General features: G+C 40.3%; 1 protein-coding gene across 2 annotated transcripts in view; it reads right to left on the bottom strand.

The window, feature by feature from the left end:
• The window catches only part of ell2 (elongation factor for RNA polymerase II 2), a 112290-nt gene that overhangs the window by 44557 nt on the left and 41029 nt on the right, over positions 1-26704 (bottom strand). The window contains exons 3-5 of one of the 2 annotated variants that reach the window (XM_043709652.2): positions 20704-20825; positions 14800-14963; positions 3439-3698 (exon numbers count right to left, since the gene is read on the bottom strand). In XM_043709652.2, the coding sequence (XP_043565587.1) occupies positions 3439-3698; positions 14800-14963; positions 20704-20825 (546 nt within the window). The remainder of the gene's footprint in view (positions 1-3438; positions 3699-14799; positions 14964-20703; positions 20826-26704) is intronic. The other variant, XM_087999052.1, reaches the window with a different exon arrangement.

The following is a 26704-nucleotide window of genomic DNA, read 5'->3' as shown; positions in this document are numbered from 1 at the left end:
CCAACTTATGGTTTTTCTGCATCAATTGGGAGGACAGTTGTACAAACAGCAGCATCCTTGAGACAGCTAATGGTATCAGCATCGAGGCCATGATAATTTGAAACCAACTCTACTGAGTCAGCCTCATGCTAAGGATGCCTGAATTTTGACCATCAAAGCAAATCATCTTTGCCCAGCTCAAGGAAGGCATTTGAATGAGAGGAGAGCAAAGGAAATATGTCAAAGACTCTGAGGGCTTCCCTCAAAAAAAACTGAACATCTTTCAGAAGCAATTGATTTGAAGTGAACTCCTATAAGAGGAGGCAAAGTTCTATGAGAACACTCGTAGCAAGAGGAAATACAGAAAAGAAACTGAGAAAGAAATGCTGATGAACAAGGCCAAGGATCACAAGTGGGGTTACAGATGTAGGAGAAAGTGAGGACTGCAGATGCTGTAGATCAGAGTTGAAAAATGTGGTGCTGGAAAAACACAGCAGGCCAGGCAGCATCCGAGGAGCAGGAGAATCGACGTTTCGGGCATAAGCCCTTCTTCAGGAATGAGGCTGGTGTGCCAAGCGGGCTGAGATAAAGGGTAGGGGGGAGGTAATTTGTGATAGGTGGGAGGAGGTGAGGGTGATAGACTGGAGAATGGGTGGGGGCGTAGAGGTCAGGAAGATGATTGCAGGTCAAGAGGGCGGTGCTGAATCCAGGGGTTGGGACTGAGGTAAGGTGGGGGGAGGGGAAATGAGGAAGCTGGAGAAATCTACATTCATCCCGTGTGGTTGGAGGGTTCCTAGGCGGAAGATGAGGCGCTCTTCCTCCAGGCGATGTAGCTCTAGATTTGGGCTCGTTAGTCACACAATCTATGACTGTGACAGAATTTCCTCAGTGGACAATCAAACTTGTTAGCAAGTGGTTCCCAATGAGTCCAAAATCCAATATGTCCTATAAGCCATAACTCAACTTGCCCTAATATCTTTAATGTCGCTTTTATTCTAGCACCCTGGTTTTACAAATACATTCTTCCTGCCTCTCTACATTCACCTTACTAAAATGTATCAGTTCATGTTTTTCAGCCTTAAATTTCATCTGCCACATATTGTCACAACCGACAAGCCTGTACTTCCATTACTACCATCCTCACTACACCAAAACTCAAAAGCAACAGTTCTTCAAAATTCTGAGGTTCATTTCCTGCTGCTGCTCCTTATGCAGTTCTTGTGCTTTTGCCTTCACTATCATGCAGCTGTCAGGGAAGGGCTGCCATATTCCTTGCAAATTAGGAAGTGTGGGGAAGGGGTGGGTTAAAATTCAAGAAAGGTTGTTCATGTCTTTATTTCTGACATTTATTGTGGCATCTTGGGGGTTAATCACTGTTTACTCAGAATACTGATACACAATATATTCTTTCGATAGCATGGATAATTATTTATTTTCTCCTTTAAAATGATACATACCAGTGTCAAATTCATGCTTTAAATTAAAAATGCAATCACTGTTTCAGATTCTAAAGAAGCTTCCAGTAAATAAGTAAATGCTGTCACAATTCAACTGTTATTTCTGTCCAGAGATGGTCCTTTTATCATTTAGAGCTCCTAAAAGCCACACAAACAGTACAATTCTGCTTCAACACCAGAAAATTACTTTTCACAACACTTCACCTCAAGTTTTTCAATTCTGAACATTTCCCAAAATGGTCCAAATGTTCCTGCTTCCAGAGATCAGTTTCTCAATCCTAATAAGGACATGATGTACTTACATGCCCAAGCCTACTCTCTCTAATCCTACCTGGTTTGAGTGCTGCATTTGGTTTCAACCTCCCACTTGCAACACAGTGAAAAGAAAGCTCTATGTGCATGACGTTTGCTATGGACAGTCCCAAACTGTTGTTCTTCTCACACCTCCAACACAACTGCAATTATTTCATAATGTTCCTGCCTTTTTAAAACAAAAATACATCCATACATACCAAAAATAGTACACACAAGTAATAGATGTATACAATATCTCATCATATGAACAATTTAAATTTTATTTCTGAAGTCAAATTGCTCTGGCTATAAATAAACTGTGCAAAATACTTGACAGTGTGTTGACCTCGCAGTAAGCAGTAGTAGCATATGGGACAGTTGTCCTGAAGTCAAAAAAGGCTACATTATACTGCAGTTTCCAAATCCTCTCCTCCAACACTTCCAAACATAGCCAAAACCAAGTCCGTTGGCATTGGAGGTTTATAGGATATATAGTTACACTATGACAGCCATGACCCTGCAAAGATTTATACCACATCCTAAGTAGGAAAGGCAAATGTAGTGGTGAGATTATGATAATTTTCTAAACTGCCCAGAGCATACTGCATTTCTCCCTCTATCACTGAGCAAACAGAATTCAAAAACTGAATGCACATATGAAAAATAGTAATACACAGTTCGCCATGACTCTCAATCTCTCATCAGAACAAATATCAGGAATCTATTCCATAGAGGAGGAAAGAAATGAAGCAATCTGAACAAATCTTGGAAGATGACTGCTTGAGGACATTGAATGCATGGATCACTGACACCAGTGAAGTCCCAGCCACCAAGTGAAAAGATCAAAGTAAAACATGAAAAATACCATATGTTTCCCCAATATCAATCCACTGCACCTCTACCACACTCCTCCCCACAAGAACAATCAGGAACCCACTCCCCTTGAAAGTAGCAAGAACTGACGTAGTTTTCATCAGTTGTCTCCCTCAGCTCAAATTACCTTTAGTTCACTGCTGGGTTCAAATCCACTACCTCCACCCTTACTCCGACTGGCTACTTCAATCTCTTCCTCAAACACTTGAGATGCAGATTTCCCCTCAAGACAACCTCACCTCATTTCATTTTCCAGTTTAAAAGTAACTTCTTCCAACCAGTCAACATATTCCATTCACAGAATTCCTTTCCTTCTCCCATGAAATCAAAGTAGCCAAAAAGATTCTGCAATCCAATTTTGCAAAGTTCCCAAATACAGTGGCTGGTGAGTCTATAATTCAAACCATTTTCTACAAATAATCACAATTATGGCAGCCTTATGAATATGTAACTGGAATAAAAAGGCCAAACAGAGAAAGCATAGAATGTGAGACAACTACCCAGGACTATAAAAACAGAATGCAAGAGATTTTACAAGTATATAAAAAGCAAAGTAACTAAAGTAAATGTTGCTTAAAGAGGAAATATTTCACAAAACTCTTTCATACTACATTAACTATTGTAATAAGGATTTTTAAAGAAGATTGATTCAATAGTTTTGCTTCTAGCTGGAGAATCTAAGTTGCATGCAAGTTTAAACTTTCTAAAATTAGCATGCAAAACACATTAGCATGCATTTAGAAGAGAGAGTGGATTAATCAAAACTTCAGTTATATTGACAGCCAAGAACTGGACTAAAGAGTGATGAATGGGAAAAATATCTGTAACCACTGACCTGTTGCAGAATTGGTCCGAGAGAGTTCTTATCTTTCTGACTGACCCCATCTTTTTGTAATCGGGCCAGCAGCTCTGGTTTCTTGAAGGGTTTTAAGACCAATAAGTGGATTACCCTATCCCTGTAAGATCGTTGAGAAACACTGTTGTTTATATTGCACTTCCTTATTGTACTTGCAGGATTAATGGGAGTTGACCGTTTCCGTTCAGGTACAGCATCTGGGATGCCTGGTGCTGGTTTACGAATCTGCACTCGCTTACCTAGAAATGGAAAAAAACTTCTAACTTAAGTGACAAATTGAGAGATAAGAAACGCACAATTACTAAAATACTATATAGTTGTGTTGAGTTAAATGTATATTTAAAGAAAATTGCTTGTACTTTGACTTCAATACAGTTCTACTTTATTTATAGTGAGCAAACAGGTTGTATATAAAATGGATAAGCTGCACATGAACCCACTTGACTATAGTGAAGTTTCTCAAATTAAAATTGATGTTTTCCTTCGGGTGGAGGATGAGCACAAGTAGTGAAACCGACCTACTGCTCCAACGTGCACACGTGCTGAAAATTGCTGATGAATTGATTGCAATTGAAAAAAAGACAGCTCCGAGCATCTGAGAGATAGCTTTTCTGACAAAAAAGGAATTGTTCATAATCATAAGATACTAGGAGATAAAAATAGCAAGAGAAAAAGAACTTGTTAGAAACAATTCAAAAATCAGGATGAACAATATTTTGAACCCACTTGCATTAAACTGCAAGGAAATGCATCATGGGCTTTTCCTCTTCCAAAAGATTTCTCCCTTAAATTTTGAGCTTGCAGTTTAGTGAAAGAAATTGTAAGCACAGTCACCTTGGAATAAACAGATAGGAAAAAATAATTAGGAAGGAGAGGTATGAGTGTCAGTGAGAATTCTGCAAATCCCATTTGTAAATAAGGCAACACTCCATAAAGAGCCTAGTCTGGAAAGTGTAGTGAATTTTGGAAAAGGCCAATGCTCATTTAGTTAATGAATGTAAAATCTGGCAGCAACTACAACAAGAACTGCAAACTGCCTTTGAAAACTGCAGTTATAGAAAAATTGATTAATTACTACAGTACTAAAGAAAAGGTAGGCAAAGTAACACTTGAAATTAGAAACTCTGGAATAAGAAAGAGGGATTGTTTGGAGTTAAAGATTACTAGTAAACTGGAAATGACAATATCAATGTTCAATTGAAAGTACTGGAGGACAGAACCAATTGAAATGCACAAGTGTGACTTGGCTTATCTTAGGATATGGGCAGCAGAATTGCAAGAGTGGGCCACTAGCCAAGGAAGCATTGGAGTGGTCTGATCTGGAGATCTGTGCACACATGCATGTAACAGTTTCAGAAGTGGATGGAGTGAGAAATGAACAACGTCACAAGCATGGAAGCAGCCTTCACAATGTACAGATTAGGTGGTCAGAAACTCAGCTGAACACCAACTAGGAAGCGGAGGGTGTAAAAAGTCAGCTTCAAATTGAGACAAAGTCTACAGAGGGGTTGGGATCAGTGGCAAAGTAGAGGAAAATAATGGCTTCACAGCTCTGTTTGATTGGAGGACATTGAACCATTCCCCTACATTTACCTCTTCACCTAATACTACGGGCAATTTAGCATGGCCAATTCACTTAACCTGCACATTTTTGGACTGTGGGAGGAAACCGGAGCACCCGCAGACACAGGGAGAATGGTACATGAGAAAAACAGTGTGGTTTACAATGTCAAAAGACTGCAAAGAAGTTAAACAGTAACAAGAAATAGTGCATCATGATCACAGTTGAAGTATGTTATTTTTAACTTTGAGACTATTTCAATACTATGGCAGGAGTGGAATCCACATTTGAGGAGTTTGCACATTTCTGATCTTCTTGAAGCAGTTTGTATAAAAAAGGAAGCACTAGAGAAGTTCAAAGATGATTTATAAACTTGACACCGAAAGAGAAGCTTGTGTGTTAGAAATAATAAAACTAAAAAGTACTCATATCTTTAAAATCATAAACAGGTTTGATTATGCTGACAAAGCAAAATATTTCGACATAGGAGAGCCCAAAGTTATTGGCCATAAATATTGTCAACTAATAAATCCAACATGTGAAACCTCAGACAGAACAAAGTGGTAATATCGACTTTGCTGGCACAGAACATAATCTTAACAGCCCAGAGGGAGGCCATTGAGTCCATGCTGTCTCTGGAGATCAATCTAATGAGTTCCATCTCTTGCTCATTTCCTTGTGAAACCTTGCAAGTTTGTTTTCATGTGCTCTAATTTGCTTTTGACATGATTGATTATCTACCAAGTTACTGTACTCCAGGACATTCTTTACACAGCTTGGTAAAATTCTTCCTCACATCCTCCCAATTACCTTTTGCCTAATACCTTAAATCTGCCCTCAACCTTGTGTCATGAAGGGAACGGTTTTTTGAATCACTAGTGGATCTCTCAATTCCCTTTTCTTGAGGGAGAACCACCTCAGCATTTGCAACCGAGCTTTGCAGTGAAACTACCTCATTCTTGGAAGCATTCTGGTCAATTTCTTGTACAACCTTTCAAGGACCTTCACATCCTTTAGTTGATGGAGTTAATATAGAAACACTTAAGGAGAAACTGTACAATAATGAAAGAGAAAGATTTTAAAGTATGTGCTGATTAGGTCAAAGGGAGAAGAATGGAAGGCTGATGCAAGTATAAGCACTAAGTGTAAACCATGGGTTGAACATACAGCACAGGCAGATCATTCTATGAAAGTCCCTGACTGAACAGATTTGAATTTGGGAGACATCACATGTGAGCTGCACAGAAGTTGTCAGGGAGCATTTCATAATCAGTAGGTTTCCTTGCTCACATTTAACTTGATGGTGTCCAGAGCCAATGTTGAGGATTCTCGGGGCAACTCCCTCTCAACTGTGACAATGACATCATTGTGCCTCCACCTCAACTGGTCATACTGCTGGCGTGAAAAGACATACCCAGGGACAGTGACAGTGGTAGCTCAAACATTATACCTTTAAAAGGTACAGTTCAGTGAGTATGATATTTTCAGGATGCTGCTTGACTAGTCTGAGACAAATGCCCCAACTTTTGCATTGGAGCTCAGATGTTGGTAAAGAGGGCTTTGCAGGATCTACAGAGCTATGTTTTCCATTATTGTTTCTAGTGCGCAGATCGACAACATGTAGTGTAACTGGTTCTAATCCTTTTTTTTTTGACAGTTTTTAGTGACTGATACTAAATGAATATTTTGCATCAGTATTTACTGTGGAAAAGGATATGGAAGATATAGACTGTAGGGAAATAGATGGTGACATCTTGCAAAATGTCCAGATTACAGAGGAGGAAGTGCTGGATGTCTTGAAACAGTTAAAGGTGGATAAATCCCCTAGAACTCTGTGGGAAGCTAGAGAAGTGATTGCTGGGCCTCTTGCTGGGATATTTGTATCATCGATAGTCGCAGGTGAGGTGCCGGAAAACTGGAGGTTGGCAAACATGGTGCCACTGTTTAAGAAGGGTGGTAAAGACAAGCCAGGGAACTATAGGCCGGTGGGCCTGACCTCAGTGGTGGGCAAGTTGTTGGAGGGAATCCTGAGGGACAGGATGTACATGTATTTGGAAAGGCAAGGACTGATTAGGGACAGTCAACATGGCTTTGTGTGGGAAATAATGTCTCTCAAACTTGATTGAGTTTTTTGAAGAAGTAACAAAGAAGATTGAGGAGGGCAGAGCAGTAGATGTGATCTATATGGACCTCAGTAAGGCGTTCAACAAGGTTCCCCATGGGAGACTGATTAGCAAGGTTAGATCTCATTGAATACAGGGAAAACTAGCCATTTGGATACAGAACTGGCTCAAACTGTAGAAGACAGAGGGTGATGGAGGGTTATTTTTTCAGACTGGAAGCCTGTGACCAGTGGCATGCCACAAGGATCAGTGCTGGGTCCTCTACTTTTTGTCATTTACATAAATGATTTCACGACAGATGCGAGCATAAGAGGTACAGTTAGTAAGTTTGCAGATGACACCAAAATTGGTGGCGTAATGTAGAGCGAAGAGGGTTACCTCAGATTACAGCAGGATCTGGACCAGACGTACCAATGGGCTGAGAAGTGGCAGATTGAGTTCAATTCAGATAAATGAGAGGTGCTCCATTTTGGTAAAGCAAATCTTAGCAGGACTTATACACTTAATGGTAAGGTCCTAGGGAGTGTTGCTGAACAAAGAGACCTTGGAGTACAGGTTCATAGCTCCTTGAAAGCGGAGTTGCAGGTAGATAGGATAGTGAAGGTGGCGTTTGGTATGCTTTCCTTTATTGGTCAGAGTATTGAGTACAGGGGTTGGGAGGTCATATTGCGGCTGTACAGAACATTGGTTAGGTCACTGTTGGAATATTGCGTGCAATTCTGGTCTCCTTCCCATCGGAAAGATGTCGTGAAACTTGAAAGGGTTCAGAAAAGATTTACAAGGATTTCCCAAGGTTGGAGGATTTGAGCCATAGGGAGGGGCTGAACAGGCTGGGGCTGTTTCCCCTGGAGTGTCGGAGGCTGAGGGGTGACCTTGTACATCTCTATGAATCTAAGTGGCTTGCTAAGCCACTTCAGAAGTAGCCAGGCAGGAGGCTGGAAGAACACAGCAAGCCAGACAACATCAGGAGGTGGAGAAGTTGATGTTTCGGGTGTATCCCTTCTTCAGGACACCCAAAACATCAACTTCGCCACCTTCTGATGCTGCTTTGCTTGTGGTGTTCTTCCAGCCTCCTGCCTATCTACTCTGGATTCCAGCATTTGCACTTTTTTTTTTGTCTCAGGCCATTTCAGAAGGCAGTTAAGAGTCAACCACATTTCTGTGGTATGGAATCACATGTAGGCCAGATCAGGTAAGGATTGCAGTTTCCTTCCCTAAAATACATTAGCAAATGAGATTGTTGATTGTCGGAGGGAAAAACCAATGGTTTTATGGTTATCATAAGACTCTTTAGATTCAAATTTTGGTACCGAACTCAAATTCTGCCATCTGCTGGTTGTGCAGATATTGCTATACCATTAAGTCAGCAACGAATCAAATTGATATGGTCTTTCAGAGAATAGTGTTGAAAGTGTCAATATTACTTTCTCACGCAAATGTGGCATTTGTCAATTAGAAACACATTGAAGCAGTGCCAAATTCCTGATTTGGCTGATATATCCTAGGTAATGTAGGTAGATCTAGTAGCATGAAAGCTTCGTGTTGTGAAAACTTGAGAGATGTGATTTGCAGCTGCGATTCCAGGCCTTCCAGAAGACGGTTCAACATTTCTTGCAGTCCTTATGACACAGATGGGGAAGAGTTAGCCAGTGACACATTTAGAAAGGTGCAAAAGGGGTCTTTTTAGTCCATAGATGAAAAAGCTTGCTCGTACAGCAAGTGTCACTGCACCTACATTTCAAAGTTCAAAGTCTTTCATCTCAAATTGTAACCGGTCTCAGCATTTTCTTTAGTCACAGAACAAAGACACAGCATCTTGGGGCAACTTAGTCTTGAGTGCAATTTGAGTAGAGGTACAAGTGGTCATTTGCTTTCTTTTAAAGAAATTTTCATCTGACAGAAACCGGTTATCTCTTACCCTCAAGTATCCAACTTATTCATTCATTCATTCCCTTTTTCTGTGACAATGAGAGAGTAATTGCACTTTCCACTCATCTCCATAACTTTATAATAGTAGAGACAACTTGGCACAGTGAATGCCCGCAGTGCGGACTATGGTGAGTGTTGAACACATGTGACTTAAACACGCACATGTGCAACAATCAGCAGCAGCTACAAAAATTTGGTTCTGGGTTCAGAACTGAAGTGGCAGCAAGTCACTGTAATGCATTTGCAAGGCAGAAGAGTACATAGGTTTCATGCTTAGGGAGCTGCTCATAGCCTAGGGTGGCAACATACACATAGGGAATTGACGACTGCAAACCAGTCCAAAAACATAGTGCAGGAGTCCCACATGATTTTGGTCACTAAGCAGTTCTCCATTTTGCTCTTCAGAGAAATGGCTCTTCAGAGGAGTGCAGCATCAGCAAGCCCATGGCATCACAAACTTCTGAGGAAGAAAGCTAGAAGACTGGAAGAGAGGCAGCACAGGAGATTCGTTAGCTAGGAGAACTAACGAATGTTTTTGCAGCTAAAGATGATATCACAGAACGATATGCTGCCTCTCTGGTGCCAGGGTACATCAGAGCAGCTTCTTCCCCGAGAAGGCAATCAGAGGATTCAGTCCGCACTGGTTCCAATGACATAGGAAAGGCAAGCAATTTGGTCCGGATTTAGTCAAAATTTAGAAAGTTAAGTAGAAAATTAGTAAGCAACACCTCAAAAGCAGTAATCTCCAAACTCCCACCAATGCCACACAGGAACACAAACAAGACAAGATAGATGAATGCGGCTAGAAAAGTAATGGAGAGAGGGCTTTAGATTCCTGGCAGAGATGGTACATGTAAAAATGAACACCTGAATGGATTATAATCAACTGAGTTCCTCCAGGATCATCTGCCTGTTTGGGAAGGGTGAAACGACATCAACAGAGACATGGGAATGAGGACAGAATATCAGAAAAGCAACATCAGCTGCACAAAATACAGAGAGAGACAGTTAACATTAGAATAGAGAAAAATTAGATGGCGTCAGAATAAGGCAGAAATTAAATCATTCCAAACCGGATTACAGTGCCTGTATGTGAATGCAAGGAGTATCCTTAAAAAAAACTGGATGTACAAGCACTGATTGCCACGTGGAATAACGATGTTATGGCTATCACAGTACATGTTAAATATTCTGGACACAAGATGCCCAGGAAAGAGAGGAAAAGATGGAAGGAGAGGTGGCAGTTATAGTTAGAGAGTTGTCACAAAACTGGCCCTTTTCGCAAGGATATTTGATTTTTTTCAAGAGGCGTTGTAAACGGGCTGGGCTCCGAAGCATTGGGTTGGTACAGAAAAAGGGTATTGGGAGGCCTTTTTGTTTATACGTACACAGAGACGGCTTTAGGCCACAGCTTTCATGTTTTAGAAGTAACCTGTACGAAGTAGATGTGCTAGAAAGTTTGGAAAACATCAAGATTGATAAGTCCCCAGGGCCAGACCAGATTTATCCCAGGCGGCTCCAGGAAGTAAGAAAGGAGGTTACTAAGCCGCTGGCGAAGATATTTGCCTCCTCCCTCTCCACAGGAGTCGTACCGGAGGATTGGAAAGAGGCGAATCTTGTTCGTCTTTTCAAGGGTAATAGGGAAATCCCTGGCAATTACAGACCAGTCAGTCTTACATCTATGGTCAGCAAAGTTTTGGAAAGAATTTTGAGGGATAAGATTTATGACTATTTGACAAAGCATAGTATGATTAAAGGCAGTCAGCATGGCTTTGTGAAGGGCAGGTCATGCCTACAAATCTTATTGAGTTCTTTGAGGAGGTGTCAAGACAGGTCGATGATGGTCGAGCAGTGGATGTGGTGTATATGGACTTCGGCAGGCATTTGATAAGGTTCCCCGTGGTAGGCTCATTCAAAGTCAGGAAGTATGGGATACATGGAGATTTGGCTATCTGGATTCAGAATTGGCAGGCTGATAGAAGGCAGAGAGTGGTTGTAGATGGAAAGTATTCTGCCTGGGTGTCAGTGTTGAGTGGGGTCCCGTAGGGCTCTGTTTTTGGGCCTCTGCTCTTTGTAGTTGTTATAAATGACTTGGATGAGGTGGTTGAGGTGTGGATTAGTAAGTTTGCAGCTGACACAAAGGTTGGAGGTGCCGTCGATAGTAGAGGGCTACTGCAGGCTGCAGCGCGACAGACAGGATACAGAGCTGGGCTGAGAAATGGCAGATGGAGTTCAACCTGGATAAATGCAAAGTGATGCATTTTGGAAGGTCGAACGCGAATGCTGAATATAGGATTAAAGACAGGATTCTTGGCAGTGTGCAGGAACAGAGGGATCTTGGTGTGCAAATATATAGATCCCTCAAAGTTGCCACCCAAGTGGATAGGATTGTCAAGAAAGCAAATGGTGTTTTGACATTCATTAACAAGGGGATCAAGTTTAAGAGCTGCAAGGTTTTGCTACAGCTCTACAAGTCCCTGGTGAGACCACACATGGAATACTGTGTCCAGTTCTGGTCACCCTACTATAGGGAAGATAGAGGCTTTGGAGAGGGTGCAAAGAAAGTTTATCAGGATGCTGCCTGGACTGGAGGGCTTGCCTTAAGGAAGGTTGAATAAGCTTGGACTTTTCACTCTGGAGTGGAGAAGAGAAGAGAAAAGACCTGATCGAGGTGTACAAAGTAATGAGTGGAATAGAGTTAATAGCCAGAGACTTTTCCCCAGGGCAGGATTGACTGGTATAAGGAGTCATAGTTTGAAGATATTAGGAGGAAGGTATAAAGGAGACGTCAGAGGTAGGTTCTTTACGCAGAGCGTTGTGAATGCATGGAATGTGTTGCCAGCGGTGGTGGTGGAAGCAGAGTCATTGGGGACATTTAAGTGACTGCGAGACACGCACATGGATAGCAGTGAGTTGAGGGGTGTGTAGGTTAAGTTACATTAGGATTAAACCTCGGCACAACATTGTGGGCCAAGGGGCCTGTTCTGTGCTGTACTTTATGTTCTATGGTCTAATGACAGGGGAGCGGTCAGTCCTGGAAGCTGAATTCTTGTTGTTAGTCAGTTCAGTTCAGCAGTGGGCTGTGTGGAAACAGACTGTGCAACTCTCTCTCCTTTAGCCCTTCTAATTTCGACTTCTAAACCTCTTTCAGTTTCACTATTTTTAAGGGGCTTGTTTACTGGAACTGTTGCACATATTTTTCGGTACAGCACAATTAAGTCTAATTTGGATAGACTGAGTTCTGTGGATATTACATATTCTGTTCTTTGTGTTTCATTCCATAATTTTGAAAATACATTTTTATCTGTTTTAAAATTTGGTAGTCAACCTAGCTAACTTACTCCAGGTAATTTTCACTGTACACTAACTGAAACAAATAGCCAAGTTATGGTCTGGGCTACCTGCTTAAGAATGTTTTGAGTAGTCTGGCCTAGTCCATAACACAGTGCATTGCAGTCCTACTGAAGAATAACATTCCAGTGGGTACAAGGGCAAAGTCAATTTGGGTGGAGTGAAAGAACAAAAAAAAGGTACAATTACATTGTTCAGTGTCGTTAGCAGGCCACCAACTAGTGGGAAGGTGTAGAGTAGGGGGATGTCTAATCTACAACCTATTGGCCACTAATGCCCTGCCACAGTAAGGGGCAGGGTTACAGCTGCTGCATCCCAGATTGGCAGGAAAACATAATTGGGAATGGAAATATTCTGTCCCTGGAGTGACAAAAGGCTCGATTGCTGATGCTTTGAGACAGTTAAAGATCATCACAAATGCTGCAGCGCTTGGCTTAACTTTGATCTGTGAATAGTCTGTCATTGCTAGTTAATGCATTGTTTTCTTTGAAACTTGGCCCAAAATGACAAGATCCTCAGTGAACTCCTATCTCATCATTTTATCCATTTCTGAGACAACTTGGGACATCTCACGAATGATATTTTGTTTTCTACTTGATGACAGATATCAAAGCTAACTAACTGGCCTACAGTTTCCTGTATTCCTCCCTGGTGAACAGTAGGGTTATATTTGCTAATTTCCAGTCTGATAAAACTTTCCATTTTCTCAAATGTATCACTTTCGTAAAAACTCATATGGTCCTTTAGGGAAGGAAATCTGCCAGCCTTAGGGGCAGCACGGTAGCTCAGTGGTTAGCACTGCTGCCTCACAGCACCAGGGACCCAGCAGGCGACTGGAGTTTTCACATTCTCCGTGTCTGTGTGGGTTTCCTCCGGGTGCTCCAGTTTTGTCCCGCAGTCCAAAAGTGAGCTGGTCAGGTGAATTGGCCATGCTAAATTGCCCATGGTATTAGGTGCATTAGGGAAATGGGTTTGGGTGGGTTACTCTTCGGAGGGTCGGTGTGGACTTGTTGGGCCAAAGAACCTGTTTTCATAGCGTAGGGAATCTAATCTTAACTGGTCTAAACTTACATGTGACTCCAAACCCACAGCAATATAGGTGACTCTTAACTGCCCTCTGGGCAAGTAGAAATGGGCAATAAATACTGGCCTTGCCAATGACATCTGCAAGCCAGGAATGGTGTCAATTTTTGTATTTCATGCTAATGAGGGAGGAGATGTAATCTCTTTCAAAACCCTAGGTTGAAGCCCATCAGGAGGCAGGGCCTGGTCAGCACAGACCCCTCCCCTCCCATCAGCTTGCTTTGTAGATCTTCCCAGTAATTGTTATTTAACAAAGTTCCTATCAAACTTTTGAAAGTTCTTTTCTTTCTTCTACCTACTGATGTCCAGTTATTTTGGGATTTTTAAAAAAATCTACAGTGAAGACAGAAACAAAATGTGTCCATGAGCCACCATTTCCTTATTATGCACTATTAACACCCCTTCAATAGGAAGGGCAGGCAATTTTTAAGAATGGAAGTCAAAGCTGCACACAGTACTCCTGGTGTGATTCCAGCAAAAACCTGTAAATTCCTGCTGACAAAATTTAACGAGTTAGGGTGCAGTTAGGAGAATGCTGCAAGGATCAGTGCGGAGTCCTCAGTCATTTATAACCTATGTTGGTGACTCTGATGAAAAGGTAGAGGATCATATATTGGTTTGCTGACAATTGAAAGCTAAGTGGGAAAGCAAGCAAAGAGTTAAGACAAGTTAATTGAGTTGGCAATAAGGTGGCAGATGGAGAAACATGTTGAGACGTAGTAAGCTATCCTATTTAAATAAAAATCAGCATTGCACAAGTTACATAATTCCAATTTGCACACAAAGTGTCTAAGGCCACTTAAATTTTGCTTAAAGTGGAAGAATCTTATCTGATAAATGCAATTTCAAGTAGTCTCGCTTCCACATGAAAGAGGGCCAAAAGATTGGTTTTCTTTAAAAGCTACCTCTTGACCAATGATTTAAAATAAAAGCAACACATCTATCTGGTTTCGTCATATTTAGTGTGTAACACTTGCTGACTGGGATGTTACAATGACCCCACAGCATATCTAACACGGCTCTTGACCACAGCATTATAAGAGAGAATGTTTTTTTGAACAGATGTGGTTGGAAAATAAACATATGCTGTCATCAAAATATTTTCCATTCAGTTGAAATTCTTCACCTCTTGGGAAGCATAACATGTAGAAATAAACTTAACTCATAAGTTTAAAAAATGCAGCCATATCATGTTATAGTTTTTCTGCCATTAGTACACAAAGAATTTTGCGAATCTTTCAGTTCACTTTTTTATTCTGTTCTGCTTTTGTGTAAATTTGCAAAATCACTCACCTACATATCGTCCACCAGGTTTAATAACTTTGGTACTTCGACTACGGGTTTCCTCTTCAGCCTGAGTCATGCGTTCTCGTGTTGTCTGATAGGAATCATTTGTTGCACATATTGTAATTTTATCTTGTATGCTTCCAAAGCAGTCCAATTCTGAAACTCCATCACTAGAGAGAGAGAGAGAGAGAGAAAAAAAAGAGAGAGAGAGAGAGAGACACAGTATGAGAGAAATTGTGCATCTTCCCTTGCACAGATAGATTATGGCAGTTATTTTAAATGGTGGACCATTAGCCTGCATTGGGAACAACTTTTTAAGATACCAGAAAGTTGTACATTGTCTCTTAAAGGGATTCAGGTGTCCATGTATATAGAATGCAGCATGCAGGAATAGCAGGAAGCCAAATGGTATATTGGCCTTCATGGTAAGGAGACTGGAGTTGAAGAATATAGTCCTGCGAAACCTTTACAGGTTTTTGCTGGAATCACACCAGGAGTACTGTGTGCAGCTTTGACTTCCATTCTTAAACACAAATGTACTTGCACTGGAGGCATTACAACAAAGGTTCACTGCATTGGTTCCTCAAATGAAACAGATGCCCTATCATGAATCTGAGCAAATTGTCTATATTCTTCAAAATGAAGAAGAATGAGAATCTTAAGATAGACATTGATAGATGAACCCAGAGACAGGGTGGGGACCAGGCATAAGGGTCAGATCATTTAGGACTGAGGTCAGAGAGAATATTTCACCCAAATCATTGCGATTCTTTGGGATTCACTACTCGAATGTGCTGGGGCTGTTCAAAGACTGGGGAGCAGATAGGAAGTGAAGTTGAAACCAAAGATCTGCCATGATCATACTAAAGGCCAGGGAGCTCAATGGGCTGAATGGTCTACTCCTGCTCTAAGGTCTTATGTTCTCATTGAACAATTTGGTTTCACTGACTCACATTTGAAAAACTATTAACTTTGCAATTTGGTTTAGTAACAACATTCCTCAATTCTATATTGTTTGTTCTTCCATCCCTCATCCTCGAACTGGACTCATCACAGCAGTTGAAGGTCAGTACTTTAACAGCATCTTGTTGGGATATATTGTCGTACAAAGTCAATAGTTGAATAAAATGTGAGATTTTACAGTATTGTCAGTTATAAACTAACCTCAGCAAAAGAAGAAACTTCTTACTGCTGGAAATTGTGTAGCAACAATACACCATGCAAAAATAAACATTTGATTTAAGAACTTTTGGCCCATCTAAAAAGTTGTGCTTGATGTACTAAAACATGACGTTTATTATGAACCTCTATGAAATTCAAAAGAAAACATCTTAAAAGGCTTGGTAGAAACAACATTGCATATTAACAATCTTTTTCAAGTCATGGCATTTTTGACTTCTCAAATATTAACAGCCTCTAAGGATTCTTGGAGCTTTTAAGCAAGAAAGTATCTGCCATTTGTAATGTTTATATGCAAGCAATTCAACTTTGAAACTGTTTTAGTAATTCCAAGTGATATATTGCCAGTTAGTTAATTCTGTTTGTTTTGTGACATGACAAACCTGTCAATCCTTTTTGTAATCATTATACTAAGGAATAATACAAAGCAATATACCTTAATCTCTTTAGAAAAAGTAGATGCAAACCAATATTCCCTTTCTGCCACATCCATGTGTTTCAGCCATGTCATAAGTAGATTTGTCCCACACAAATGGCAGGCACTAACCATCTCCAATGAGGGTATCTAACCATTACCTCTTAAAAATTCAGTGGCAATACCCCGTGAAATCCCTCACTACCAATCTTCTTGGAGTTACCACTGACAAGAAACTGGACTATCCGTATGAATATTGTGGCTACAAGAACACGTCAAAGTCTAGGAATCCTGCAGCAAGTAACTCACTTCCTGTCTCCCCAAAGCCGGTCCACCATCTCCAAGGCATAAGTCACAATTGAGATGGAATATGTCCCACCTGCCTGGACAAATGCAGCTCCAACAAAACTCAAGCAGCTTGACAGCATCTAGGACAAAGCAGTTTGCTTGAGTGCACCACATCTACAATCAGTCACTGCCAGTCAGTAGCAGTGTACACCAACCTTTTGATGGACTGCAGAAATACGCTAAGGCTAAAATAACTCCTTCTGACCCAATAACCATTCCACCTAGAAAGATAAGAGCAGCAGTTACATGGGAATGCAAGTTCCTCTCTAAGCCACTCAAAAATATATCCTTCCCTAGGTCAAAATCCTGGAACTCTCCCCAACAGCATGTGGATCAACTTACACTAAATGAATTTCAGTTCGAGGCTGCAGCTCACGATCACCTTCTCAAAACTAACTAGGATTGAGCTGTCAATTCTAATCTAGCTAGCAATGCCCAGATCCCATGAACAAATACTAAATATGTTGACTCTAGAGTGTCCCTTGGGCTCCTAATGAGGAGAAAAAGTTGAAGTAGTATATGAGCAATGGATGAACAGAACTTGTGAGAAAACACACAGTAGAGCTTCTAATAACCTCAAGCTCATAGTACAATGTGACAGGTTGGATGTAGATCACTAATGGTATCGAATTTAAAAAATCATTGATATGTTTCGACAGAACAGCTGAAGTGGGGATGAACTTACACATTACTATGGAGATGAAAGATGGAAATTTACACCAACAGCATATTATGTAGCTTTTGACAAAGGGTCAGTTAGACTCGAAACGTCAGCTCTTTTCTCTCCTTACAAATGCTGCCAGACCTGCTGAGATTTTCCAGCATTTTCTCGTTTGGTAGCATATTATGCTATTTTGAGATGAAATTGCATCATTCGCACCCTTTGTAGTGGTCCTATTTTTAGGTCCATTTATTATGATCAGCAGTTGAGGTGCTTGCTATCGACTCAAATTAAAACCCCATTCTGATATTTACCCTCTTCCTGTGCTGATTACAGTATGCAGCCAGTTAAGGCAACCATAAGAGGCACTAATGAGACTTAGAAGCCCTGCCTCCTTTGATGTCCATGACACAAGACACTCAGATGCCACAGCCTGCAATGAACTGAGGCTGAGAACGAGAAAGGAAATTGTCCAACAAATTTAGGCAAGACAAAGGCTTTACTGATCTAGTCTCTGCTAAAAATAATTTTGACCCTGGTCCGATGTACGTAATTTAAAGTCTAACTGAAAGGTATAAATCTTGTGGCAACTTCAAAGATCAAGTCTAACAATGCAGTGACATTGGAGGGACTACAAAAGAGATTTATTAAACTGAATCCTGGGATGAAGGGCTTCAAGGTCCAGAAGTCGGAAAAATTCTAAATACCAGACTTGTTCGAGCAAGGTTGCAACGATTAGCCCAGCAAATACAGACCAATCTGTTTTACTTCAGAACAGAATTAGTAGTCACAAAACAAAATGTGGGTTCATTAAGAGGCAGCATGGAGTTCTACAGGGGAAATTGTATTTGACAAAATTGTTGGACATTTTTGATGAGGTAACAAGAGTCAATGAAGGTATCACTATTGATGGGTAAGTCAACTACCAGAGGTGTTTAATACAGTGTCACACGACATTCCTGAAGAAGGACTTTTGCCTGAAATGTTGAATTTCCTGCTCCTCAGATGCTGCCTGACCTGCTGTGCTTATCCAGCACACTTTAATCTAGACTCTGATCTCCAGCATCTGCAGTAATCACTTTTGCCTAGTGTCACAGACAGGAGAAAAGTTATAGCCCATGTAATATAAGGGATAGTAGATCTGCAAATACAAAATTAGCTTAAATAATACAAGAATATTTTTAAGGCTGAAGGAAGAGTCGCTACTGGGTCCCTTGCGTTTTCTAATATTAATGATCTGGACCTGTGTGTGTGCGCAGGGGACAATGTCAATGTCAAAAAGTTTGGTGACAATAATTGGAAGCAATGCAAATGGTGAGGAAGATAGTGTAAACTTCCAAAAAGAACATTGACAAGTTGGAGTGGATGGATGGATGGATAGATAGATTTCAAGTGATTGCAAAAGGAACAAATGTAAGATGAGGGGGAAAAAAAAGCTTTTCCACACAGTGAGTGGTTAGGTTGTGGAATGCACTACCTGGAAGTGTGATGGAGGCAGGTTAAAGTGAGACATTCAAGATGGTATTGGATTATTTGGATAAAAATAATGTACAAGAGTACAAGGGAAAAATAGAACATAGATCAGTACAGCACAGGCTATTCGGCCCTCAATGTTGTGCTGACCTTTCATCCTACTCTAAGATCAAACTAACATACATGATAGAACAGTGCGAAATTCGGAGATCAATATTAATGATGCTCATTTGAAGAGCCAATGGAAAAACAAAGACCAAATGCCTCTTCAGTGCTGTAACAAATCTGCCATTGTGATTAACTCAGGTTGTAACTTTGCTCACTGAGCTGGTAGGTTTGTTCTTATGAGAGCGAGCTCAGTGAGCAAACTTACAACCTGAGCTACCAATCTTCTCATAAATCGTGATTAACTGCTAAAAAGTTTGGGGCTTTATTCATTGGACTATAGAAGAATAAGGAGTGATCTATTTATAACATACAGGACTCTGATCAGGCTTGCAGGCTAGATGTTGAAAAGATTAGTGTGGGAATTTTAGATTAGTGGGGACATTACAACAGGAAAGACAACATTCATTTTAAATAAAGGTGTAGCATAATTCCTTAACTCAACTCTAGTTAAGAGAAGGTAGATTTTTGAAATATCACAGTTGATAGTTCTGATGAGCTGGCTTGAAAGAGTTAAAGACAAAAAAAACTGCAGGTACTGGAATCCAAAGTAGACAGGCAGGAGGCTGGAAGAACTCAGCAAGCCAGGCAGCATCAGGAGGTGGGTTACACCAGAAACGTCAACTTCAGCACCTCCTGATGCTGTCTGGCTTGCTGTTTTCTACCAGTCTCCTGTCTGTCTACTTGGAAAGAGCAACCATTATTCTGTTGAATGATGAGGCAAGCTCAAGGGACCAAAAGGCCTAGTTATGCTCCTATACATCTTGTATTCTTATAGAAATCCTTGATGGCAGGGTCAAATGTTGGAAGATCCCAATAGGCAAGATAGGCAAGATATGCTGCCCATACCATTTAGAAATCTGAAGTTTATGCAAAAGTACCATGCCTTTTTGAACATTTAGAGATTGTCAGAGTCCCAATACTCAAAGTGATACTTTTATTGGAGGAACTGAACCACAATCAAATGGATAAGAGACAGTTTCAAACGTAAACATTTTGGACATTATTTTGCTATCAACCAATCCATTTTATAGGCTAACTCTGCAGCCAAAGGTATCAACTACTTATTCCAATGAGGGCACATTTTCAAGCCAGATTAGAGGCAAAATGTGTAAACTATTGTGTAATTCCTGTCTTCCAGATTATTGTTCCACATGCTAGTTTGAAGCATCCAAGCGCCAGGGTTTGCTAATTTTAATACACAGGTTTTACCAAATTGAAGTATTGGAGATTTTTTTTATTGCACAACATATCTATGTGGCAGAAAAACAGTAAGAATGTATATATTTGACATCAAAATAAGACTGCAGCAACAAGATTAGATTCTTGAAATAATTAACTACTCGACAATGTGACTAGGTAATCTTTTATTCTGTTTTATCTGCAATGACTGAGAATGATTTAAATAACCTACTGGATTCACTACACTGAGCAAATTCCAAGTATCTACCAAACATGCCTTTAGATCAAAATGTGTCAAACTAAAATCAAGAGTAAAATCAGAGTGTAATAGAATACATATCCCAAATTTAGGCTTGGCCATTTTTTGGCTAAGTTAGCTGCCTGAATCATCAGTAACTGAGCTGCAACATATATAACCGAATAACAATCTTTCAATGAGTCTTCTCACTTGAGTAAGCCACGGTAAAGAAAAGTCAGTTTACAGTACCTGGAGATATATTGCTGGACACAATCAAAACTTCCCTGAGGGTTATCTTTTCCAACATTGGATACATAAAAGTCAAAATTTCGTGTGTCGTTGTGGGCATCTGTTCTTGGAATCTTTATTAACTATGGAGAAAGGAAAATAAAACTAGCAAAATGTTTTAAAAAAACAAAATTAGATTTGAAGATTTTCATTGGGTAAAAAAAAATCAATCAACCAACATTCCTTTTCAACACAGTGCTTAGAGAACAATGCTACCAAAGATGATGAAGTATCACTAACGTGATTTATACACAATGGACTGGCTGAAAAAGGGACTCCGCTGCCACAGTGGTCGAGATTACTGTTCTATGAAGTTGCAGTTTTCTGGTAATAAGGTTTCTCTTAAAGAAATAGAAATTTCAACTTAATTTACAAGGTACTTGTTTGTTCGATCTTAAGAGCTCAGTTGCATAATTAGCACTGCTGCCTCACAGCGCCAGAGACCCGGGTTCATTTCCCGCCTCAAGCAACTGTCTGTGTGGCGTTTGCACATTCTCCCCGTTTCTGCGTGGGTTTCCTCCGGGTGCTCCGGTTTCCTCCCACAGTCCAAAAATGTGCAGGTCAGGTAAATTGGCCATGCTAAATTGCCCGTAGTGTTAGGTGAAGGGGTAAATGAATGGGTCTGGGTGGGTTGCTCTTCGGAGGGTTGGTGTGGACTTGTTGCGCCGAAGGGCCTGTTTCCACACTAAGTAATCTAATCTAAAGTAATCTAATCTCAGCAATTTAGCTTTTGCCTTATCAATAATTTTAATAAACCACCCCAAGTGCAAAGTGGAAGAATCAATGTCCATTCCCAAGGAAGCATCTACTGTTTTTAAATACTTCTGATATGGTTAACCATGTGAAAAAAATGGTTTATTCTTTATCCTGTGGGACCATAAATATTTAAGCCTGTCTCACCATTCTCAGTGGTTAATCTCTACCTCAACTTTGAGTAACAAATTTGAGCCACACTTTTCATGCCCCTTACTCCAACAGAAATCTTTCAAGCTTAGTCTAAATCTTAAAGTTTATTTGGGCTATCATGTACAGCATTGAATGTTTTCCAGATTCCTATTATCTTTTGACCTGACTCCTAAGTGGCCTAACTCAAATCTAAATTTTCAGCATTTGCCTGGCAGAGTACATAATTTCTATAACTGACCCAAATTTCTTGTGGCTTTTAAAAAGATTACTGGATTAGCTCAAAGGTAAGTTAGCTATGTTTAAGCAACATCTACACATACTTTGATAATCTTGTGATTTACTAGAAAAGTAAAAGAAAACAATGAAACTTCAACAGTTTAACATTTACATGAACTTGAAATATAATTTTCAAGTGGAAATTTTACAGCTTTCTCAATATCAGGTTCAACTATTAAGGGGTTGAGGCACTTTCGCTACCTATGCACTTATTCCAATCCCCACATGCCAGGCCCTTGTTATCAAATGTCAAACAGTGTGCCGGTCAGGCAGCATCTGAGGAGCAGGAGTGTCGACGTTTTGGGCATAAACCGTTGATCAGGAATGTGGATGGGTGGGAGTGAGGGGGAAAGAGTGTGCTGAGATAAGACAGGAAAGTGGGGGAAGTGTGGTAGTTGGGATGGTGATAGGTGGATGCAGACGGGAGGGTGATTGTGATAGGTTGGTGGGGAGGGTGGAGTGGATAAGTAGGAAGGAAGATGGACAGGTCAGACAGTTCAAGAGGGCTATGCTGAATTGGACGGCTGGATCTGGGAGGAGGTGGGGGAAGGAGAGATTTGGAAACTAGTGAAGTCGAAGTTGATACCATGTAGTTGAAGGGTCCCAAAGCAGAAGATGAGTCATTCTTCCTCCAGTCATTGAGTGGCTTGGATTTGGCGGAGATGGCGGCCCAGGAGTTGCATGTCCTTAGTGGAGTGGGAGAGGGAGTTGAAGTAGCTGACCACAGGGTGGTGGGATTGTTAGATGTGTGTCTCATATTCCTTAACACACTCCACAGGTTGGTGTTCTGTCTCCCCCAATGTGAAAAAACAATCCCTGATTCCCATTTCCTCCACCTCTGCTGTATCAGCTCTCAGGAGGAGCATTTCCACTCCACGACATCCCAGATGGCCTATTTCCAGAACTCCAATTTTCTCTCCGATGTGATGAACAATGCCCTCCAGTGCATCTCCTCCAATTCCTGCACCTCTTTCCTTGAACCCCACCCCTCCAACTACAACAAGGATAGAACCCCTTGCTCCTCACCTTCCACCCCACTAATATCCAGTATAGTGCATTATCCGCCACCATTTCCGCCACCAACAGTCAGATCTCAATACTAGAGGCATATTTCCCTCCACACCCTTATCTGCATTCTGAAGAGACCATTCCCTCCACGACTCCCTCGTTAGGTCCACATCCCCCAAAAATCCACCCTTCACTCACACCACCTTTCCTTGCTGCCACAAGAGGTGTAAAATCTGTACCCACACCCCTCCCCTCACTTCCATCCAAGGCCCCAAAGGACCTTTCCACATCCAGCTGGGATTTTCTGGTCAGGTTTTGGGTAGTCAGGAGGCAAGTTACTCGCCACAGTATGACGAACCTCTGATCTGCACTGGTAGCCACTGTTTATGTGGAGAGTCCAGTTGAGTTTTTAGACAGTGGTAACTCCCAGAATGTTGATAGTGACAGTGATGGTAACACCATTGAATGTCAAGAGACAGTGGTTAGATTGTCTCTTATTGAAGATGGTATTTGCGTTGTGCCAGTGTTACTTGCCGAAAAAAACCACACCCACTAAAGAATGTAACTTAACAGGTTGAGGAAAATTAGGATTTGACAAGAAATGCTAGACTTTCCAATGACAGTCAAACTGAATTTTTAAAAATCTGCATGGATCCTACTAATTTTGAAAATACTCTTCTGAATATTCAATGTAACTAAGTAGTTGGAAGTATTTTTCTTTGGACAAATGACTTTTCTTGTTCCTCTGAAGGGAAAGGGAAGGATGGACGCAGGGGCAGAAGACAGAGCTGGAGAGGAAGAGAGGGAGTTACGAAAACAATAAAACCATAAGATATAGGAGCAGAATCGGGTCATTAGGCCCATCTAGTCCATTACACTATCTGATCATGATTGATGTTTAAAGGTTACATGTGTTTTAAGAGTACTTATGAGGTATTTTAATCTCCAAATGTAGACTAAGAAGACAGTGGTATAAGGAGCAGGGAGGGTCAAGCATGCTTATTGTGCACGCAGGAAAATGTCTACAGCAGTATATATCCAGTCCAACAAGAAACAAGGTCCTGCTTGACCTAGTGCAGGGACAGTTTCAATGTTTGCAGATGATACAAAACTTGGGAGTATTGTAACCTGCAAGAACAGTATAGGAAAATCAAAAAATATTACCAGTTTGGGGGAGGACAGATAAGTAGCTGAATTTCCATGTGGAAAAGTGTGGGTGATACATATTGGTAAAAAGAACAGAGTAACAGTATAAACTAAAAGCTATACTCTATAGTGTGCACAAGAGCAGACACACCTGGGTGCATATGTTTACAAGTCATTAAAAAGTATAGAACAGGTGCAGCATCACCAAAGTTTGGTACGTTTGAGACTCCAAATAATCAATCAATTTAAAACAAATAGTTATCAAGAGGATAAGGTGTGGAGAAACTACTTTTATTCATGCAGCATAGAATATTTTATCATAGGGAAGCAAAGATCAATGCATGGTTCAAAACCAAATTGGATAATTAAAAGAATAGACATGAACTAGATTTAATTCAGGATTGTTTTACTAAGAACCAGTACAGACAGTGCACCAAAATAGCTGCTTTAAAATTACAAGGTAGGCCATTGACTATCTTTTGATTCTAATATTTTATTGTCTAATGGGAAAGTAATAAGCTTCCACTTAGCATTCTGCCTTAATAGTGTAGCCTGGGTTGGGAACTGAATGGAAAATAGATCTTATTACTCTGCAGCATAGTTTTTCCCAAAATGTTTAATAGTTTCAATCAATATAGACTCCTATATCAATCACAAATTTTAAACACCATGCATTTACAAGAATGCATCTGAACAAAGTGAAGATTCATATTTTGATCAACACCCATTAGACTCTTACCATGAACAATAATGCACAACTTGTATCTATTTTGAGCAGTACTGAAACAAACGAAAATACTTCTCTTTCTCTTATTGAGGCTTTATGGCTCCAGCAGATAAGTTTGCACACCTGTTAAAGCTTTTAGGAAAAGCAAAGGTGAATTTAAACAGAAGTTGTTTGAATCACTACTTGGAACAGTCACTACGTAGTCAGGTTTAACTGCATGCACTAAATTTCAGTAGCATTAAAAATATACCCAATACAGGCAAATGTACTTCATGGGCATACTCCTGTAACTAGTCAGACACTTACAATCAACTTCATTCACCCAAATTTAGAATTCTGACACAGCACGATTATAAAGCTTATCTGTTTATAAAATAGACACAAACAGTACTTTGCCTTAAAATGATTATGGAAAGTGCTGACTCAGGATGTGCAAGACCGACCCTGGCTTCCTTTTTAAAGGGTGCAGTAGGCCTGCTGGATCTTTTGCAATGCTTTTCCCCTGCCTGGTTGGAGCTGCTGGTATTTATTACACATGTCTATTAATGGACTAAGGTGTTTATTTAAATTGATCAAGCTACCTTTAAGGTTGCTCACTACTCCCCTCGCCATGAAATGCTGATGTTTCCAAGATATGTCAACCACAGTTTCACATAATTTACATACTATTTTAGTAAATTATCATAGGTAGTAACCAAAGAAAGCAAGCTATGTTTTTGTCATAGAATATCATTTTGCTTGATAACTCAAAAAAGATACAGTGCAAATCCAAATGACACAAATGATTGAGACGGAATGCCCAGTATCAAGAATGTCTTAAACTTACATATTAAAACCCGATTAGTCACATTTAGATTCTCAATTAGCTGGATTGCCGCCTCTAACGTTTTGGTAACACTGACAGAAACCTAGTGTGCAAGATTCAGTGATTTAAGTGATGAATTTAATTAAATGAGACCAAAACTTCTAAATATTCAATGAAATTGTCCCAACTCTGTGCTTGGTGTGAAGGATATCCTTGTCAAGAATTTCAAAGTGTTTGCTTCAGAATGTCTTACATTTTATCATAAAGTTATTTGGATCTTTGTGAAGTGAAAGCAGAAGTTAATGGCAGATTTGCAATTTCACATCCGACGAGTGAATAACTATGCATTAATCATCAAAAGATTCAGGAACTTAAAACTGATCTTTTGGATTATTTTCAAATTGTTAAATGAAGGTTATGTCGTCTAGTTAATAATCACATTTGTGCACAATCTTGAATACTTAAAAATATTCTCATCTGCTGAGTTTTGATCACTGCTGTGAGATATTGTTTTACTGGTTTTTACTAATGAAAAGCCACAGCAAAAAAAAAGTGAGCATGATAATAAGTATCTGAACTACTCAGTGCTATACTCGAAGCAGCAGCTACAAGGCCAATGCTCCAAGAGGTGACTTCAGAACAAGCTTGAAATCATTTTCAAGTTCCCAGACAGCCCACTGGTACATCTGGTAATTGTTTACATTTAATTTTAATGCAAGCAGAGAACAAACAGTCCCTGCCAACATTAAAATTTATCACTTGCTCAGAAGCCAGTGACTGCAGCTTTCAGTGTGCATAAATATATGCACACATCTCTGCTATCTCTGGACAGAAAGTGGCAAAGGACTTAATTAGTTTAGGATGTGCAGTCCATTTCTATGAAAAATACTATTACTTCTTAAGAGACCGGATGAAATACCTCAGGAGAACCACCACATTCAATGTTAGCAATGTAAAGTAGCACCACAGTAAGAAAAAGCAATGTCTTAGGTGGGGCCAGGCTAAGACTGTATATAGGTGTATATTAGGTTTACTACATACTTTATGATCAAGGTTTGATAAATAAGGTTGGTGAGTTGCAAGTAACCGCAGGG

Source organism: Chiloscyllium plagiosum, unplaced genomic scaffold (genome assembly GCF_037043375.1).
Source record: "Chiloscyllium plagiosum isolate Xiang-an unplaced genomic scaffold, Cpla_swu_hap1 HiC_scaffold_2, whole genome shotgun sequence".
Classification (NCBI taxonomy): Eukaryota; Metazoa; Chordata; class Chondrichthyes; order Orectolobiformes; family Hemiscylliidae; genus Chiloscyllium; species Chiloscyllium plagiosum.
The sequence above is the reverse complement of the archived record's forward strand: the minus strand, read 5'-3'. Positions and strand labels throughout refer to the sequence as shown.